At 43.9% G+C, this 18,540-nt stretch overlaps 2 protein-coding genes across 4 annotated transcripts in view; one reads left to right on the top strand and one right to left on the bottom strand.

Annotated features, from left to right (window-relative positions):
* LOC121477831 (translation initiation factor IF-2-like) overlaps positions 1-1,976 on the bottom strand; it is an 81,686-nt gene extending 79,710 nt beyond the window's left edge. The window contains exon 1 of the mRNA XM_041732366.1: positions 1,847-1,976. Within this exon, the coding sequence (XP_041588300.1) occupies positions 1,847-1,976 (130 nt within the window). The remainder of the gene's footprint in view (positions 1-1,846) is intronic.
* The window catches only part of PKIG (cAMP-dependent protein kinase inhibitor gamma), a 101,449-nt gene that overhangs the window by 78,496 nt on the left and 4,413 nt on the right, over positions 1-18,540 (top strand). For all 3 annotated transcript variants that reach the window (XM_041732500.1, XM_041732499.1, XM_041732501.1), the window contains one exon: positions 18,286-18,459. In XM_041732500.1, coding sequence (XP_041588434.1) covers positions 18,309-18,459 — 151 coding nt within the window. In that variant the 5' untranslated portion in view covers positions 18,286-18,308. The remainder of the gene's footprint in view (positions 1-18,285; positions 18,460-18,540) is intronic.

Here is an 18,540-nt window from a genome sequence, read left to right as displayed (position 1 = left end):
CTGGGATTCAGGATTCCTCTGTACTCATGGGTACAGTATTTACAAATATACTTTTCTGGGCCAAATGTCCATAGCTTTGCTCAGATTCTCAAAGGGATCTGTGACCTCTGAATTTTAGAAACCATTAGTCTAGAGAAAGCCTGCTGTATCCCCTGGGCACTAGCCTCCCAGATGCCAGGATCTTTTTTTTTTTTTTTAAGATTTTATTTATTAATGAGAGACAGAGAGAGAAAGAGAGAGAGAGAGAGAGAAGCAGAGACACAGGCAGAGGGAGAAGCAGGCTCCACGCAGGGAGCCCGACATAGGACTTCATCCCAGGTCTCCAGGATCACGCCCTGGGCTGAAGGTGGTGCTAAACCGCTGAGCCACCCGGGCTGCCCAGATGCCAGGATCTTGAGAAACCTTACCAGGTCTCTGGTATTTCTGTTTAAGGGTGAACTGGGACAAATTACCTAGTGTCACTGAAGCTGAAAGCCTTCCAATGGGATGTCCCAAAGTCCAATCCTGAAATTATACTCCCAGTGCCTGTTTCATCTTATTGAACACATCAGGTATTGAATACTCTAGGTAGTTTTTCTGGTTTCTAGCCCATAGCTCAGAAGGGTCCCTTTAGGGCAGCTGTACTAACAGTGGTGAGAATAGTGTTGATGACTGAAATTCAGTCTGGCTTCCCATTGCCAGAAACAGCAAAAATTCTTTATCCACATCATCTTTAACTCACACAACCCTCCAGTGAGGTAAGTACTGCTGTTTTACAAATGGAGAAACAGAGGCACAGAGAGATCTAGTAATTCACCAGAGATCATGTAAGTCAGTAAGTGATACATGACCCATGCACGTGAGCTTAACCACCAAGCTTTATGATGAAAGTAGAGTGCGTTGGCAGAAAAACTAAAGTAAACAAAATAAAGATGGTCTGGACGTCTGGGTGGCTAAGTGGTTGAGCTTCTGCCTTTGGCTCAGGTCATGATCCTGGGGTCCTGGGATCAAGCCCCTCATCAGGCTCCTCTCAGGGAGCCTGCTTTTCCCTCTGTCTATGTCTCTGCATCTCTCTCTGTGTCTCTCATGAATAAATAAAATCTTTAAAAAAAGAAAAGAAAAAATATGGGGCCATTTAGTGTAGATCAAACTGTCCTGTATATTGTAATAGAGCATTGCTGTATTATAGCAGATACACAGCTATGATCTCCAATCATTTAGAAAAGGTTGGTAACACATTAATGCATTATATGAGAAAAATTTCTGTCTGTTATAATTCAGATAAGGGCTTTTTTATAGCTTTATTGAGATATAATTCATATACTGTACAATTCACTCATTTAAAGTGTACAAGTCAGTGGCCTTCAGTGTATTTATGAAGTTGTTAGTCTATCACCATAATCAGTTTTAGAACATTTTCATTACCCGTCACCTTCCCAACCCCCCATCCCTCCCCAGTCCTAGGCAACGCCACTATTCAACTTTCTGTCTCCAGACGAGGTTTTGATACTTACAAGAGTAACAGTGGGAATCTTGGTGATCTGGAGTGAGTCATTCCCTGAAGGATAATTAGACAAATGAAATTTGACTCCAACGTATTTTATAAATGGCTTAATGGCTGAGAAGCTACAAGCGTGTCTTTGATATGCCCAAATTTGGGGTTGACGTAGGCAAGAAACAAGTTTTTTCTGAGTCATTTCCACTTGTCAACATTCCCTGTCAAGTAGGCTCTTCTTGGTGAGCAGCTGTAAAACAGTGGCTTCATGGGGCCACTCTTTCCCACTGGCATCAGAATCAGAGGCAATTCAGCACAGGATCTTTTTTTCTGTCATCCGAATCCCTGGTGTGGTTTCTCTCTTTGCCTTACTATAGTTGTCATTGTGAAGGCTGCTCATGTAGATGCCTGTCACTCTTTGAAATTCAGGAGACAGCATGCACAGGATCCTGCCAGGCCCTCGGAGGACACCCAGCTGCATGGCTCTCTCCAGCTTTTTCATGGTAGCGACTCCATTGTATTCTTTCCTGACTCATTCGTTTATTCATTCTTTCTTTGAGAAAACCTTTAGTAGGCACTGTGCAGCAGGCTCGTGGTAGGTGCTCAGGAAATCTGGGCTCTGAAAGGCTCCTCCTGCCCCTTGTTAGAGCGGGTGCCTTGTTTCACCCAGGTGGGGGCAGCCGTTTATGTAGAGAGAAGCCAGAGGGACAGCGAGTTTTGATAACAGAACAGTTCGGTGATGGGGATGAGACAGATGCGCTCTCAGCCACATCAGGACAAAGCCCCCATCACTGGCAGGCAGCATCCCAAAGAATGTGCACTGAATTAGGAGTGAGGAAGAATGGGTTCAATCCCGATTTGCTGACTAATCGGATGGGGGCCTTAGGTGGCTCTGTGAGTCCTGGTCTCTCCATTGTGAGGGTTAGATAATGCAGTGCCTCTGAGGTACTTTCAGGACCGTTGCTGGGAAGAGTATGCACTTAGTAAGTATTGAATGAATGACGGAAGGAATGAGGGAACGTTCTATGATTCTCAGTGCTAGAAGAGAACTTGAGCAGGTCAGGTGGCTAGGTAGACACAAATGTACATGAAGACAAAGGAGACCCTCCCTTTCCTCTCCTTGGCAGCCCACTCCTGCCACTGCCGCAGCCTCACCTATTCTGGGGGAATGGGGGCTCTCACGTCCTCTGCTTCCCTGAGGCCTAGGAGCCAACCAGTCCTGGGTGAGAATGCAGTCTCCAGTACATCCCAGTATATTTATTTATTTATTTATTTTCATCCCACTATATTTAAAAGGGATCTAGTTATACAGGGCTACCATGAAGGAACTAAGAGGTTATATGGAAAGCACCTGTTACCGTGTCCTGATGCACAGTATATATACCCCATATGTAAGAGCCATTTTAATTTTATTCTTATCGTTGTTATTTGGTCAGGAGCCAGGGCTCAGATTGTTATTTCAATCACTGGCTTGACAGTGTAGATGTTCTTAAGTTTCTATTTTGTTTACCAATTCATTCACATGACTATATTTATTGAGCCTCTTCCATATATCAGGAGCTATGCTGTGTGCTGGTGATACAGTGACAAACATGGAAAGTCAGGGTACTTGTCCTCTTGGAACCAGTTGGGAAGACAGATAGTGAACAGATATATCAACACTTGCATCATGAAAAAATAGAGAGCTTTTATCTTTTCTGCTGGGTCAGGGAAGAGGATGCTCTGGCTGAAGGGTATCTGTCCTGAGCCACTAGGAGTTACACAGGACACTTGGGCTGGGGGCCAGCCATCTCATGAAGACTCCATTCCTGGAAGTGGAGGGTGGAGGGCTGCAATACTGAATCCAGGGACTGGGAATCTGTGCAGACTGCTATTGTGGGCCGAGGACACAGGGGAATCCATATTCCCTGCCTTATTTTTCCAGGTTCCAAGGGAGGCCATTTTAGTTAGTATTTACCTATGTTGTGTCTTGCGGATTCTGATCTGACTTCTATCCAGACAGAGGCAGAAAGAATAGAATGAGAACTTTGTTTCTCTTTTAGCTTAAGACAAGAGGCTCCAAGTCCTGCTGGCACTACCTTCAGGCATACAGTGTCTGTGTTCTGTGAGCCCTGCGTGATGAGGTGGCCTCACTCACCCAAAGCTTCCCTCACCCCACACTAGCCAGAAAGCTCTGAAAATTGGTATGGAAGGGAACTATTAAAGCATCCAATTGGAAATGCCTGTGAAAGAGTAAAATCAAAATCACAGCGCAATCTAGAGGCACCTTTGTCCTCCAGGACCCCAGAAGGGGTCAGCCACCCTCAGGGTTCCTGCACTCCAGCTTTGTGACCTCCTGCCAATCTTTCTGCACACCAGGCAAGCCCCCACCTCTTGCATCTCCTCCCTCCACCTGGCACAGTTTCCCCAGGTATTTGCCTGCTTCCCTCCCTGCCTTCGGCTCTCTGCACCAGGGTCCCACCTATCAGAGGCTCCCTGTCCACTCTATAAAAAAATCCCATACCTCTTGCCCTGCTTTGGTTTTCTCCTTAGTACTTTTGCCACCTGCTGTTTATTCTGTTTGCTCGTTAGTATGAGTTGCTCCACTAGAATGTCAGCTTCATGAGAGCAGAGAGTCTGTTTTGTTCACAGCCAAATCCCCAGTGCCCAGTGAGGGATAGATATAAAGGAAGGAGGGCGAGTAACTTCCTTAAAATTAGTGACTGTGTATAAATGACTGAGCTTCCCCTGAGCCCCCCACTCTGCCTTACACATCTTTTCATTACAGGTCTTAACTACCAAGTTCTTTAAAGATTCTGAAAAATTTTAAAGGTTTGTATACAGAAATAATCCCTAAACTCTGTTCTGTCCCCTCACCTGTGTGGGCTCTGACACCCTCCTGGCAGTAGCAGAAGCCCATGCCCTGTGTCCCCATGTGGCACTACTAGAATCCCTGTGATAGGCAAGGGGTGCAGCTTGAAACCATCTCCCAGCGATCCTGGTAATTGTGCTATGTGCCCCCCACACTGTTTATAAGTATCGAGGTGTGAGTCAATCTCCCCAACTAGGCCATGAACTCCCCTCAAGAGCAGTGATGTCGTACTGTTCTTGCATTCATGGCGTCTGGTCCCAAGCCTAGTATACACTGAATAACAAGTAAAATTTTGTTGAACCAACAGATGGATACGTTAATATTATAGAAATCATATCTTGCTGCTTTTTATCCTCCACAGTGGATTTAGGGTATGTTTTTTATAGACTTCTGGAGGGGGGGGGCACATAGGCAGCTCAGTGGTTGAGATCTGCCTTCGGCTCAAGTCATGATCCCAGGGTTCAGGGATCGAGTCCCGCATCAGGTTCACCACAGGGAGCCTGCCTCTCCCTCTGTCTGTGTCTCTGCTTCTCTCTGTGTGTCTCTCATGAATAAATAAATAAATAAATAAAATGTTTAAAAAAAAAAAAGACACCTGGAGAGGGACCCCAGAGCTGACAGTAGCATGCTAGGGACCACTCTGGCTATCCATTGCTGAATAACACTGCAGCTCTGGTACTTAGTGGTTTGAAATAACAGTAATAATTTGATATCTCTCATGATTTCTGTGGGTCAGAAATTGGGGAACACCTTGGCTGAGTACTTGTGTCTTGGGTCTCTCATGCAAGAACAGCTAAGGGCCAGTGCATCTAGCAGCTGCCGGCTGCATCTTTTCACATGCCCTAGCAGGATTTCTCCATGTGGACACTTCTTTGGGCTGGTTTGAGCTTCCTCAGACCGTGGCAGCCTCGGATTCCTTATGTGCAGCTCAAAGCTCCAAAGACAAAAGTGTCCCGAGAGAGCCAGGGGGAGGCTGTGTCTCCTCCCCTTACCCCATTTTGGTGGTCACACAGCATCACTCCTGTTGCATCCATTAGTTAGGCCACATCATTCAAAGGATTCAAATTAAATTCCACCTCTTGATAGGAGGAGCATCAAAGTACTTATAGATATGTGTCAGAACCACCACAAAGACCCCAGCTTACCCACTTCATTCTACATTTGAGACACCCAAGGTCTGAGGGGAGAAGAACCTTACCCAGAGGTACTTAGCAGAGGTGGAGCTCAGGTCAGCCTCTGGACCTTTGGCTGGCCTGCATGGAAGTGATAGTACTTTCCTTTCCTGCCCTCCCTCCACAGTATGCTGGGGACTGCCAGTCTCTGGGAACTGTTTTAGCCAAGCCATCAGCAAGCTCAGATAGTGTAAACAGCAGAAGGCCTGGGGAGACCCAGTATGCCTGGTCCCCAAGTGGTAATCCAGTGGGACTTTCTGCCTCTTTCCAGAGACCTCTACAGAAGCACAGATGTTCATGGATTGAAGAGCTTGTATCACTGTCTCAATCCCCAGGCCCAACCCTCGCCCTGCCCTAGAGAGAGATGTGGCTGCTGAGGGAATGCGAGTTTCAAAATTTGTACCCCAAATAATTATTTTTCCATTGCTGTGAAGCTAGATGACAAAAAATAGGACTTGGTGGCTGAATTCAGAGAATCAACCTAACATCACCAAAAAAGATTCTGAAGATTTTTACCTCCAGCTGAAAATTCTAAATAGAACTTCGCTTAAGTGGGGGGAAAGTACATGTAGGTATATGTTTTAGCCAGCGGTGTAGAATATTTTCTTGGGACTTCATTGCTTTCTTGCTCTTCCCTCAGAAGTGCCTTACTCTGAGGTTGGAGACAGGAGAAAAGGGAATGGACAGCAGCATTTAGCAAACCCTTACTAAGTTCCAGGTAGATGCTGATTCATTTCTGTGCCTTCTAGCCAAATACCACAGGCTCAGTCCCACCCCACACTCGGTGGATATATCACTCTGGGGAAGCTACTTAACTTCTCTGCACTTCAGCTTTCACTTCCGTAGAACAAGACTAAGAACACTTTCCACCTCATAGAGCTGCTATAAAATTTAATGAGATAATGCCTATAAGATGCTTAGTGCACAGTCTGGCATGTAGTAAGGGCTCTTTAAATGCTGGCTCTAATTATTCCCCACAACCACCTTTTGAGGCAGTTGTCATACCCACCCAGCAACCCCCATCTTCCAGAAGAGGAATCTGTGGTCAGGTGAGTCTCCCAGCTGTAGGGGCAGAAGCCAATGACTCTGTAGCCCCTGTCACATCCACCACACTACACAGGACTACAGGTGGCTCAGCCAGGACTTACAGAAGCGATGAGCCCTGGAGGCTGCTGTGCCCTGTAGGTCCCTCTGGTCAGAGTCCCAGAGCAACAAAATCTGAAAAGGCAGGGCCAGGAATCCATGTACAAGGTGCTGTAAGGGGAGCAGAGAAACAGAGAATATTCCATGCAGAGAGAACAGTCTCGTGAAGGCCTAAGGTCAGGAAGAACTTAGTTGGTTTGAGGAATTAAAGAGTAAATGGACCACAAGATAGCGGGAATGTGAAGAAAGATCACAGAGGAAGGCAAGGCCAGGTCAATGCAGGACTTCAGAGTCTGGTGGGATGAGTTTGGATTTTGTCAGATGTCGAATGGAAACGCTTCCAAGGTTGAATGAAGCAAGGGAATGATCCAAAGTCTGATTTGCAGACCTCACCCCTGCTGCTCATGTAGAATATAGACCTTAGGCCAAGGGCAAGGGCAAGGGCAAGGGCAGAGCGAGGATCCAGTGAGGAAGCTCCACCAAAGGTGCAGGTGAGGCATGATGGAGACCATGGAGGGGGAAGGAGGGCATATTCAAGCTGAGCTTTGCAAGTGGAAATGACAGGACCTGGTGATTTTTGATGTATATGAGTGGAGGATGAGGAGGAATCCAGGATGACTTCAGGCTTCCAGCTTGAGCAGTCTGGAGAGATGGTGCCTTCACTGAGCTGGAGAAGGCTAGAGGGAGCAGGCTTATGACTTGACACATTGAAGTAGACAGATTGGCAAATCTGGAGCTCTGGAGAGATGCCTTAGGCTATGTGGGAAGTCCTCAATTTACTGTTAAGGGAAAGGATTAAGAACTTCCAGGGACCAATAAAGAGGAGAACCCAAGTCTGGTCCTGATCCCAGTCCTAGGCAGCCTGGCCTGTAACACAAAAGTCCCTAACAGAGGAGGCATCTGTGTGGAAGGGGTTACGACACGGCCCAAGAGGTTAGGGGAGGCCTCTGGAGGACAGTGATCCTAGTAAAAGGATGTCTACAGGGACTGGCAACCAGGAGGTCGCTGAGGACTTTGTGTGACTCAGCTCCCTGCCCTATCCTCCTTACTGAGCGGACTCCCAAAGCTTGTGTCTCCACCACCTGGCCCTCTGGGTGCAGAGGCCAAGGCCCTGTCTGACTGCCTCCAAGTGAAGCCTCCCTGGAGGCTCCTCCCGTAAGGCCTTGCCCTGGCAGGAGACTTCTCTCTGGTGGGCCAATCTGGGTGTGCCCCCAAGGCCCCTGGTTAGAATCTGCTGCCCTGCCCTTTCTCAGGTTCTGGCATGTGCTCTGTTTGGGCCCTTGACTTTCCTGCTGCTGGCCTCAGTGCCTCTTCTGGCCGTCCATCAGAGTTCAGAAGAGTCGCTTCCCTTTGAAGTTGAGGAATGCCAGCTCAGTAGGCCCTGGTATTTCTATCAGGTTTCCACAGCCCGTTCTTCCCTCAGAGAAGCCTTTAAGAACATTCTCCCCTGAGGAGGCCTCTCCCACGAGACCAAGTCTCACTCCGTGCCCTGTGTCTTTTGCAAAAGGGTCTGCTTTCTTTTTGTATGGTCTCTGCAAATATTTAATTTTTGAAAAAGAAAAGGAAAACAGGAAGTGACCTTTCTGGTATATTTGGAAAACAGTTTGGAGTTGTGCTGGAATCTGCCTGAGCAATGAGGGCTAGTAGCTGCAGTCTTGGAACAGACCATGGAGTTCTTGGCAGAGCCCAGGGCCTCTTCTGTTTATGGAGGGGGGGTGGGTGCTTAGAAACCGAAAGGAAAGGCAGCTTCCTGTGGGGAGCTTGACAGTGCCCAGAGCAAGCACCTGCAAGAGTCTCCGACCCTGGGTCACCAGGGCTCTGTGTCTAGGTCTGGGAAGCTGTTTACAAGAGTCTTCCCTTTCGTCCTGGGCATTTGGAGTCAAATGTCTTACAAGTGACCAGATCCCAAGAAGGCCCTTGAATCTCCTGAGGCTGTGGAAGAGTGAGGAATGTCACTCTTGAGTACTTCATGGGGCTGGAGAGCTGAGATGGGAGGTCTTAGATCACTAGACCCAGAGTGGCTGTTGGCTTTGCCTGGATCACACTCTGTCCAACTTTCCTGTTGATCTCAGGACAGGGTCACCTGCGTAAAGAGGCTTTCCCTGACCATACAACCCTTAACTAAATATCCACACACAGAACCCTGTTCTCTTCTTCCTTTGCACTTACCACTGTCTGTGATGATCATTAACCTGTGCATTGCCTTTCTCTCTTATCAGATGGTAAATGCCTTTTAAGTCTCCAATGTACAGTCTATACTGGCACAGTGCCTGGCATATAGAAGGCGTTTGGTAAACAATGAATGAACAAGAGGAAGGAGGGAATGAGAGGGAAGGAGGAAGGAAAGAATGTCAGGACTGGAAGACATGTAGAGAGCATATTTCAACCTTTGTTATATTCATATGGGAGAAAAGGAAGCTGGGAGAGAGGATGGGGATCACCCTTCAGCATGGAGATTGAGCCAGGCCTTTGGCCCCTTTTATGATCAGGGCAGCACACCCCTCGATCTTTCTGCCCTGGAATCTGGAACATCTTCTATTATTTACTCATTCATCAAATATTCATTGAACTTCAACCGTGTGCTAGGCCTTTCAGATATAGCAGGATACATGCCAGCCACGGCTGCCTCTTGTGCGGAACTTACATTCCCTTCATAAAGAACAAGAGAAGGGGGATCCCTGGGTGGCGCAGCTGGGATCCCTGGGTGGCGCAGCGGTTTGGCGCTTGTCTTTGGCCCAGGGCGCGATCCTGGAGACCCGGGATCGAATCCCACATCAGGCTCCCGGTGCATGGAGCCTGCTTCTCCCTCTGCCTGTGTCTCTGCCTCTCTCTCTCTCTCTCTGTGACTATCATAAATAAATAAAAATTAAAAAAAAAAAAAAACAAGAGAAGGAAGTATAAGTTTTTGGCCTTCTACATACCTACGAACTATGTTTTATCAAACATAAAGTAAAAACAAAGGATTTGAATGAAAATGTCAAGAAGACAGTTTTACTGATAAGACACCCAATTGAAACAGGCCATACTAACGACTTATTAATTGTGTGCTTCTTATATTCCACATACCTTGTAAGACTCTTTACACACATCGTCTCTGTCAGTCTTCGCAGTAGACCCCTGATCAGCAGGGTGTTACTGTCATCCCCACACTGCTGAGGAGGAAGCAAGTCCAGAGAGGTGAGGGGAATGGTCTAAGGTCTCCAAGCTAGTGAATAGGGATGCCGGACGGCATGTTTATACTGAGATGCCTACCAAAACATACACCACCACCCCCCCTGGGGCTCCTGAAGGGGCAGATTGGTATGGAAGAAAGAGCTCTGGACCAAGAGTTAGGACTCCTTGATGCAAGAAATTTGGGCAAGTGGCTTTTTCTGAGCCTCAGTTTTCCCAGCTATTAATGAGAGACTTCTCAAGATGGAGTCTGGGATCTCCTTCAGTTTAATTATTCCACAAATGGTTTTGAGGTCAGTGGAGAAAGTAATTAAGGTAGATCTCTAGCTCATACCTTAAACTCCAGATCAGAGACTTCAGTGTGAAAAATAAAGTCATGAAAAAATTAAAAAACAAAAACCCAAACCTCAAAAGGTACAAAGGAAAAGGCATAAGCACCCAGACACTGTCCCCAGGGCAAGCACTTTCTCTGTTTTTCCAGATATACCGTATGCAATATATATATTCCCTCCCTCCCTTCTTCCTTTTTCCTTTATATCAAACAGAAAGTTTGGCCTTCTATGCACATGAAAGTGTAAGAAATAAACGAGGGAGAATTCTTTACTAATCTCAGAATGGGAAAAACTTTTCTGAGCATGATCTTCTGAGAGTGATCCAGAACCTAGAAGCCATAAAATAAAATATGGATCAGCTTGATCACGTGAATAGAAAAATTGTGTGCATGGGGAAAAAATGCCAAAAATAAAGTCAAAGAACAAATGACAAGTAAAAAATACTTGTAATTCCTCATACAGTAAAAAGACTAATTTCCTTTATATGTAAATTCCTACAAATCAATTTTAAAAAAAGCTATAATCCAGTAGAAAAATAGGCAAAGGGATTTGAATAAACAGTGTACAGAAAAAGAAATAGACATGGAAAGATGGTCAGCTTTGCTCACAGGAACAGTATAAGCTAAAGAACCAGTTACTGTTTCATTCACCCTTCAGACAGAGGGCGGAGAAATGAGGATGTTGATGAGAGTGTATTGAAACAAAGTTTGGGCAGTCCCGGTGGCGCAGTGGTTTGGCGCCTCCTGCAGCCTGGGGTGTGATCCTGGAGACCCAGGATCAAGTCCCGCATCGGGCTCCCTGCATGGAGCCTGCTTCTCCCTCTGCCTACGTCTCTGCCTCTCTCTCTCTCTCTCTGTGTCTCTCATGAATAAATAAATAAAATCTTAAAAAAAAAAAAAAAAAGAAAGTGTTCCTCATATATATCCAATGGGAAATAACCTTTGTAGAGGCAGATTTTGGTGGTGTCTATTCACCACCCCTTTCCCATCCACAGATCCTTTAATGTGGCAATTCTCTTATGGAAGCAACCCCAGGAGTACCTGGCTGGGTCAGTCTGTAGAGCATGTGACTCTTGATCTTGAGGTTGTGGGTTCAAGCCCCACACTGGGTATAGAGATTATTTTTAAAAAATTAAATCTTAAAAAAAAGAAACAACCCCAAAGTCCATCAAGAGGGAAGTAATTGGTCTACAGCAGAGACAGCAGTATACCATACAGTCAATGAAAAAAAGAAAAAAAAGTTTTAGCTATAAAGAATTTTGGGTTTCTCACATTTTGATTGGTAATCAGTGCTGTGGCTTCAGGGTGATCTGGAATTGTTTCCAGGATACATTTTTAAATGAAAAAAAAAACAATAAAAAACAACTTTTGAGGTTTGGGTTTTTGTTTTTGTTTTTTAATTTTTTAAGCTTTATGTTACATGTTACACTTTTCAGAGTATTTTCACATGGGTATTACGTGCATTTTAAAATCTCTTTCCATGGTACTGACTTCAATATGAAATCTGAACTTAGTTTTAATTTGAATTTGTAACTATATTTGAGATTTAAGTGGAAGATGAAACCAGGAAGCCTTTGTCTTCACATGGTGAAGACATGACTTTAGAGGACAGTATATTGGGTCTTATTATTTTCTGGATATGGAATTTAAGTGTGTATATTTAATTATACATCTTTGAAGCAGAAATAATTGTCTAACAATATAATACACACAAGGTTTTGCTGGTCTAATTTTGAGCTCTACCTCTGGACCCTTAAAGTTACCTATACCAGTTTTTTTCTTATTGAACAACTTGTCTCTACATTGTTACCAGCCTCTCTCTCTGAAGTGACTGCCTCTGTGGACATTATTAAAGTCCATTATTGAAGTCCAGGCAAATGAGACAGGAATGAACCCACAGTTGCAATATATGCAAAAGCACTGCACCAGGAGTAGCCCCACTTTCTAGCTTTGTTGCCTTTTGCAAGTTTGTTCGTTCTTTCACTCTCTCCCTTTCTTATCTGAAGTATAGTTGACATGCAGTGTTACATTAGTTTCACATGTACAGTATAGTGATTTGACAAGTTTATACCTTGCACTGTGTTCACTGCAATGCTGTCATTGACTGTATTCCCTATGCTGTACCTTTTATCCCCATGACTTAATCATTCTGTAACTGGAAGCCTGTGTGTTCCATTTCCCTTCACCCATTGTGCCCATCCACTGCCCCCCTCCCCTGGGGCAACCATCAGTTTGTTCTTTGTATTTATAGGCCTGTTTCTGCTTTTGGTTTGTTTGTTTATTCACTTGTTTTATTTTTTAGATTCTACATGTGAAATTATAGGGTATTTGTCTTTCCCCTCTCTGACTTATTTCATTTAGTATGACACCTTCTAGGTCCATCCATGTTGTCTCAAATAGCAAGATATCCTTATTTATGATGAAAGAATACTCCATTGTATACATATACCACATCTTTATCCATTCACCCATGCAGACACTTGGGTTGCTTCCATATCTCGGCTATTGTAAATAATCCTGCAATAAACAGGGTACCTGGTTGGCTCAGTTGGTTAAGCATCTGCTTAACCATTCAGCTCAGATCAAGGTCTTGGGGTCATGGGATCAAGCCCTGCATTGTGCTCCCTGTTCAGTGGAGAGCCTGCTTCTCCCTCTGCTGTTCCCCCTGCTTCTTCGCTTACTCTCTCAAATGCACAAATAAAATCTTTAAAAAAAAATAATGCTGCAACAAACTTAGGAGGGCGTGTATTTTTTCAAATTAGTGTTTTCATTTTCTTTGGGTAAATACTCAGTAGTGGAATTGCTGGATCATATGGTAATTCTATTTCTAATTTTTTGTGGAACCCCTATAACTGTTTCCCACAGTGGCTATACCAATTTATATTCCCACTGACAGTGCATAAAGGTTCCTTTTTCTCCACATCCTCACTAATACTTATTATTTCTTGTCTTTTATACTAGCCATTCTGACAGATTTAAGGTGATATTTCATTGTGGTTTTGATTTGTATTTCCCTGATAATGAGTGGTATTGAGCACCCGTTTCATGTGCCTGTTGGCCATCTGTATGTCTTCTTTGGAAAAAATATCTATGCAGCTCCTCTGTCCATTTTTTTTTTGTTTTTTTTTTTTTCCTCTGTCCATTTTAATCAGATTATTTATGGGTTTTTTTTTGTGTGTTGGGCTATATAAATTCTTTTTGTATTTTGGATATTAGTCCCTTATCAGATATATCATTTGCAAATATCTTCTCCCATTCAGTAGGTTTGCCTTTTTATTTCATTGATGGTTTCCTTCTCTGTGCAAAAGCTTTTTATTTTGATGTAGTCCCAATAGTTTTTGTTTTTGTTTCTCTTGCCTTAAAAAGAAACATGCCTAGAAAAATGTCGCTTATGGTTAGTGTTAAAGAGATTACTGCCTGTTTTCTTCTAGGAGTTTCATGATTTTAGATCATACATTTAGGTCTTTAATCTATCTTGAATTTATTTTGGTGTATGGTATAAGAAAGTAGCCCAGTTTTCCCAGCACAATTTATTGAAGAGACTGTTTTCCCCAGTGTATATTCTTGCCTTCTTTGTTGTAGATTAATTGACCACGTGAGCATGGGTTTATTTCTCGGCTCATTATTCTGTTCCATTAGGATCTAGGTGTCTGTTTTATGTGTCAGTACCATACTGTTTTGATACTACAGCTTTGTTGTCTATCTTGAAGTGTGATACCTCCAGCTTTGTTCTTATTTCTCAAGATCGCTTTGGCTATTTGGGGCCTTTTGTTGGTTCCATATAAATTTTAGTATTATTTCTTACAGTTCTGTGAAAAATGCTGTTGGTATTTTGATAGAGATTCCATTGAAGCTATAGATTGCTTTGGGTAGTATGGAATTTTAACAATTAACAATAACAATTTAATTCTTCCATTAATGGAAGGAAATACCTTTCCATTTGTTTGTGTCATCTTCAGTTTCTTTCATTAATATTTTATAATTTTCAGTACGAGTCTTTCACTGCCTGGCTGTTCCTAAGGATTTTATTCTTTTTGATGCATGGTTGTTTTTTTTTTTTTTTGAGTTTTATATTACATGCACACATACTCAAAAATGAAATAATTTAAAAATAAAGTGAATGTTTTCACTATGAAGAATACAGAAAAAATTTTAATTGTAATTTAAATATGTGATGCTATCATTGAGATTTTTCTCTATTTAACAGTTGTGAACATTTTCCCATGTCTTTTAAAAATATTCAGAAACATGGGGCACCTGGGTGGCTCAGTCAGTTAAGCGGCTCAGTCAGTTAAGCGTCCAAATCTTGATTTCAGCTCAGGTCATGATCTCAGGGTCTTGGGACTGAACCTCACCTCAGGCTCCACACTCAGCAGAGAGAAGCCTGCCTAAGATTTTCTCTCTCTTTCTCTCTAAAATAAAATAATAAAATAAAATAAATAAAATAAAAATCACAAATGTTTTAATGCCTGAAGTATACTTCATTTGGCTGTAAATTAGTTAGATATGTATATATTTCTCTGTTTTCCATATAGGAGCTCATTTTGATATCTTAGTTTTTGACTATTGTAAGTAATGTAATGAATATCTTTGTACATTTATCCTCATGCACAACTTGGATTCTTAGAATCAATTATTATGAGTTGAGCTGCTCAAGGATATGAAAAAAGTTGAAGTTTCTTAATGCATCTGAGCAAATCACTCCCCAGAGAGGCTCTGGCAGTTTATACTGTCGTTAGCAGTCTGATAATGACCATTTTCTGATGCAGTTTCCAACTCTAAGGATTCATTTCCCCATTGCTATTGACTTTAAAGAACATAGAGCAAACATTCAAATGTTGAAGATAAATGAAATTGTGTGCTTGTGCTGCGGATCAGGGGGCTCCCCAGACTAAATCCTAAGACAGCTTTAGAATCCCTCTTCCCCAAGAGGATGAGGATGGGGCAGAGGCAGCCAGAGCACGCTGGCTGCATTGGTGTTTTCTAGGATTGGGCTTTGCACTTGGCACATTTCCCTCTCTGAGCTAGGAGGATCAGCTGTTTGCACAGGGTAACTTTGTTAGGCAAGTGCAGGAGCCAAAGCCCTAGGGTGTCTCTTCCAATGGGAAGCTGACCTTTTAGATGGAGCTTATAACTCCATCCCACAGTGTCAGACCCTAGAGATAATGGACAAGAATATCAGTAGTCTGCAATGGACAGAGACCTTTCCTGGCAGCAATTGGGAGTTGCCACAGATAGGGAAAGAGAGATGGAGGGAAGATAGATAAGTAGACAGAAATTTGAGAACTATTTATTGAGCACATAGTCTTTGCTTGGCACTGGTCGAGAATCTAAGGATGCAGCAGCCAGAGTGTGTTGGCTCTGCTGCCTGGATTAGGCCTTTTGGTCTGGCATAGTGAAACCCCTGTTCTATGGAACCAACATCCTAGTTGGAAAGAAGTTGAGGAGACAGAGCTTGGGAGGTGGTGTGGCCTTCCCAGGGCCTGTCCCTTGTGCTTGGCAGCAGATGTAACACAGAGGATGAGCCTGGGCCCAGGAGCCAGATAGATCCCCCTACCACCTTTCTGAGTCATGGTTATAAGCTCACCTCGATGACCTCAGAAGGCTATTGTGGCAATTTAGTAAGCGAGGTACAGAAAGTGTAGAATGACTTGGTAACTGTTACCTTTATTATTACTATTAGAATTGTCAGAAATTTTATTATTACTGTTACTGCAACAGGCCAGTCCCCTGTTCTGAAGCTTTGAGCCATTTCCCAAGAGGGAGAGTGCAGAAGTAAAACTTCTGTGACCTGCAGAAGGAACCACATCTGGGACTTCAGAGAGTTTGTTGTTTTGTTTTTTGCTGAGAAAACCAAGCACTGGGGCAACTTCTTTCTCTCAAGGCAGCCAAGAAAAGTAGTCTGAGCACACCCTCTATTGGAGCTTGGGGGGATTGCCTTAGACAAGCCCTGCCTTTATTTTACGGATGGGGTAACAGAGGCCCAGAGAGGGGCAGAGCATTCTCATATTCTCCCATGCTATATTCTGTAGTTGTGTCTTGATCTAGATGTTGTGGGGAGATGTGGGGCCAGCCCTCCATACTGGCAGACCAGCCCGTCCTTCCACGCTCACTCCCTCTCCACACTTACTAAGCCCCCTACGCCAGGCACCTTCTGCCAGTGTCAGTCACCTAATGAAAGCATCATGCAGTTGGGCTGATAAGAACTTCCACCATTATAGAAATAGTCTTAGAAGTAAAAGTTCCACTTAGTTACAAAGAACCACACTTGACAAAGTTTTTTTCCTCATATCTGCTCTTTCCCTACAGAAACTAGTTTCTATCTTAGGTGTTGTTTTGCAATTAACAGTTTATCTCAGAAACCTTGCTATATCAGTACAGGTCCATCTGGTATAATTTGAATGCCTTCAGAAAATCAGAGGTGCTCAGTGAGAAATGTTCATGTCCCTCTAGCAGATGAACATTTTTTATATAATCGCAATACTGATCGTTGGCAAGGGTGCAGATAAATGGGCAATCTTATGTGTCGCAAATGGGAATATAAATAGGAATAGTGCAGAATTTAAAATATTTTTCCCTCATTTTTTGTCATCATAAGTACCTATGCTATTCACAAAGGCAGCTTGGCAATGTGTCTAAACAATGTGCTTAAAAATCATCTCATCCTTCTCTTTAGCCCAGCAATTCTGCTTCTAGAGATGTACTCTAAGAAAATAACTAGAGCTAGGCACAGAGATTTACATAAAGATCTTGTACTGTCTATAATGGTAGAAAATTGGAAACACCTCTATGTTCATTTCTAGAGGACTGATCAAATCTTGGTACATCCAAGTACCTGTGTACAAAACTCATCTAGAGGGAACCTTAATGACATGTTCTAGAATATTCTACGGAGGAGGCTATAAAATACAGTATGAACCCCGATTTTTTTTTAAAAGATTGAGAGCGCAACCGAGTCACCCAGGCGCCCCGTCCCCGATGTTTTCAAATATATATGGCTCTTCTTTATATATGTGGTTTTCTTCTCTCTGTAGGCTGTATTATCAACCAGTAGAGCTCTTAATCATCTCTGTAGCAGTAACTTCTAATTTCCTTTCTTCCCCATACCATCCCCCATCTCTCTGTGAGTTCTAGGCCGTTAACTCCACGCACCTACTCTGCATCTCCCCCTACAGGGCTCACAAGCATCTCCAAGTTGGTGTGGTCAGATAGAACTCTTAATCTTCACCTCACCATCATGCCCCAAAATTTTCCTCTGCTGTTCATCTTAGTAAACTACACTTCAGCTTAGTTGGATCAGAAAGTTCACTTCCCCACCAGTCAGATACCAGGTCCTATTGATTTAACCTCCAAGGTAATCTAGAATCTGCACCACTACCTCCTCCTTCCTCCACTGACCATCTTCTTACACCTGACCTTCAGGAGCCCACAACTTGCCCACTTCTGGGCCCTGTTCAACCCAGGTGCCAGAGTCATCTTTGAAAGTGCAGATATGATCTTTCGTGACCTTTACAGATGTGATCTGGCCCCTTCCTATCTCAGCAGCATCCTTGGTGTCCCTGCGCCCTCGGTCAGCATATCCAGCCCATGGCTCTTTTGGTTCTTGCATCCCACAATACCCTTCACTCTCCTTAGCCTTCGTAGATGCTCTTCCCCTCAACTTCTTGTCTAGATAACAAGTCTTCTTGGAGCTCATCTAAAATGTTGCTTCCTGATCCCCAGCCTTGGTCAGACCCAGGTAAGTCACTCCAGCACCCTGCCTTCCTCCTGAATCCCTGAACACTGGTAGTCCCTTGGGTGATTTAGGCAATTTGTTATGGCCCCCAGAAGACTGCTGGCTCCTTGAGGGCTGAGACTGGCTGATATGTTCACGGCTGCATCTACAGCACGTAGCCAGTACTAGATATTTATCAGTAACTTTAGAGGAAAGACAAAGGATGTTTTTTAAACTATTGATAGTAGTTTCTTGGCTGTGAAATTATGGGTGATTTATTTTGTTCTTCATACTCTTCTGTATTTTGTCTTCAATGATCAAAGCAAAAACTATCGTTTTGTCAAAAGACATCCATGCTGGGGGCCAAAGCGGAGTCTTTGCTTTGGGATGCACTTGGACTCACCTGTCCCTCTGCCCCTGTTCCCACAGGTCTGAGGAGCAATGCGACAGGCATGATGGAGGTTGAGTCCTCCTACTCAGATTTCATTTCCTGTGACCGGACAGGCCGTCGAAACGCGGTCCCTGACATCCAGGGGGATTCCGAGGCTGTGAGCGTGAGGAAGCTGGCTGGAGACATGGGCGAGCTGACACTTGAGGGAGCAGGTCAGAATGCATGGGTCTTCATTCTTGCTCACGAGTCCCTCTTCCAGGCTCTGGGGCTGCCCTTCAAGTCCTAGACTGCTC

The sequence above is a fragment of the Vulpes lagopus genome, chromosome 18 (genome assembly GCF_018345385.1).
Source record: "Vulpes lagopus strain Blue_001 chromosome 18, ASM1834538v1, whole genome shotgun sequence".
Taxonomy (NCBI): Eukaryota; Metazoa; Chordata; class Mammalia; order Carnivora; family Canidae; genus Vulpes; species Vulpes lagopus.
The sequence above is the reverse complement of the archived record's forward strand: the minus strand, read 5'-3'. Positions and strand labels throughout refer to the sequence as shown.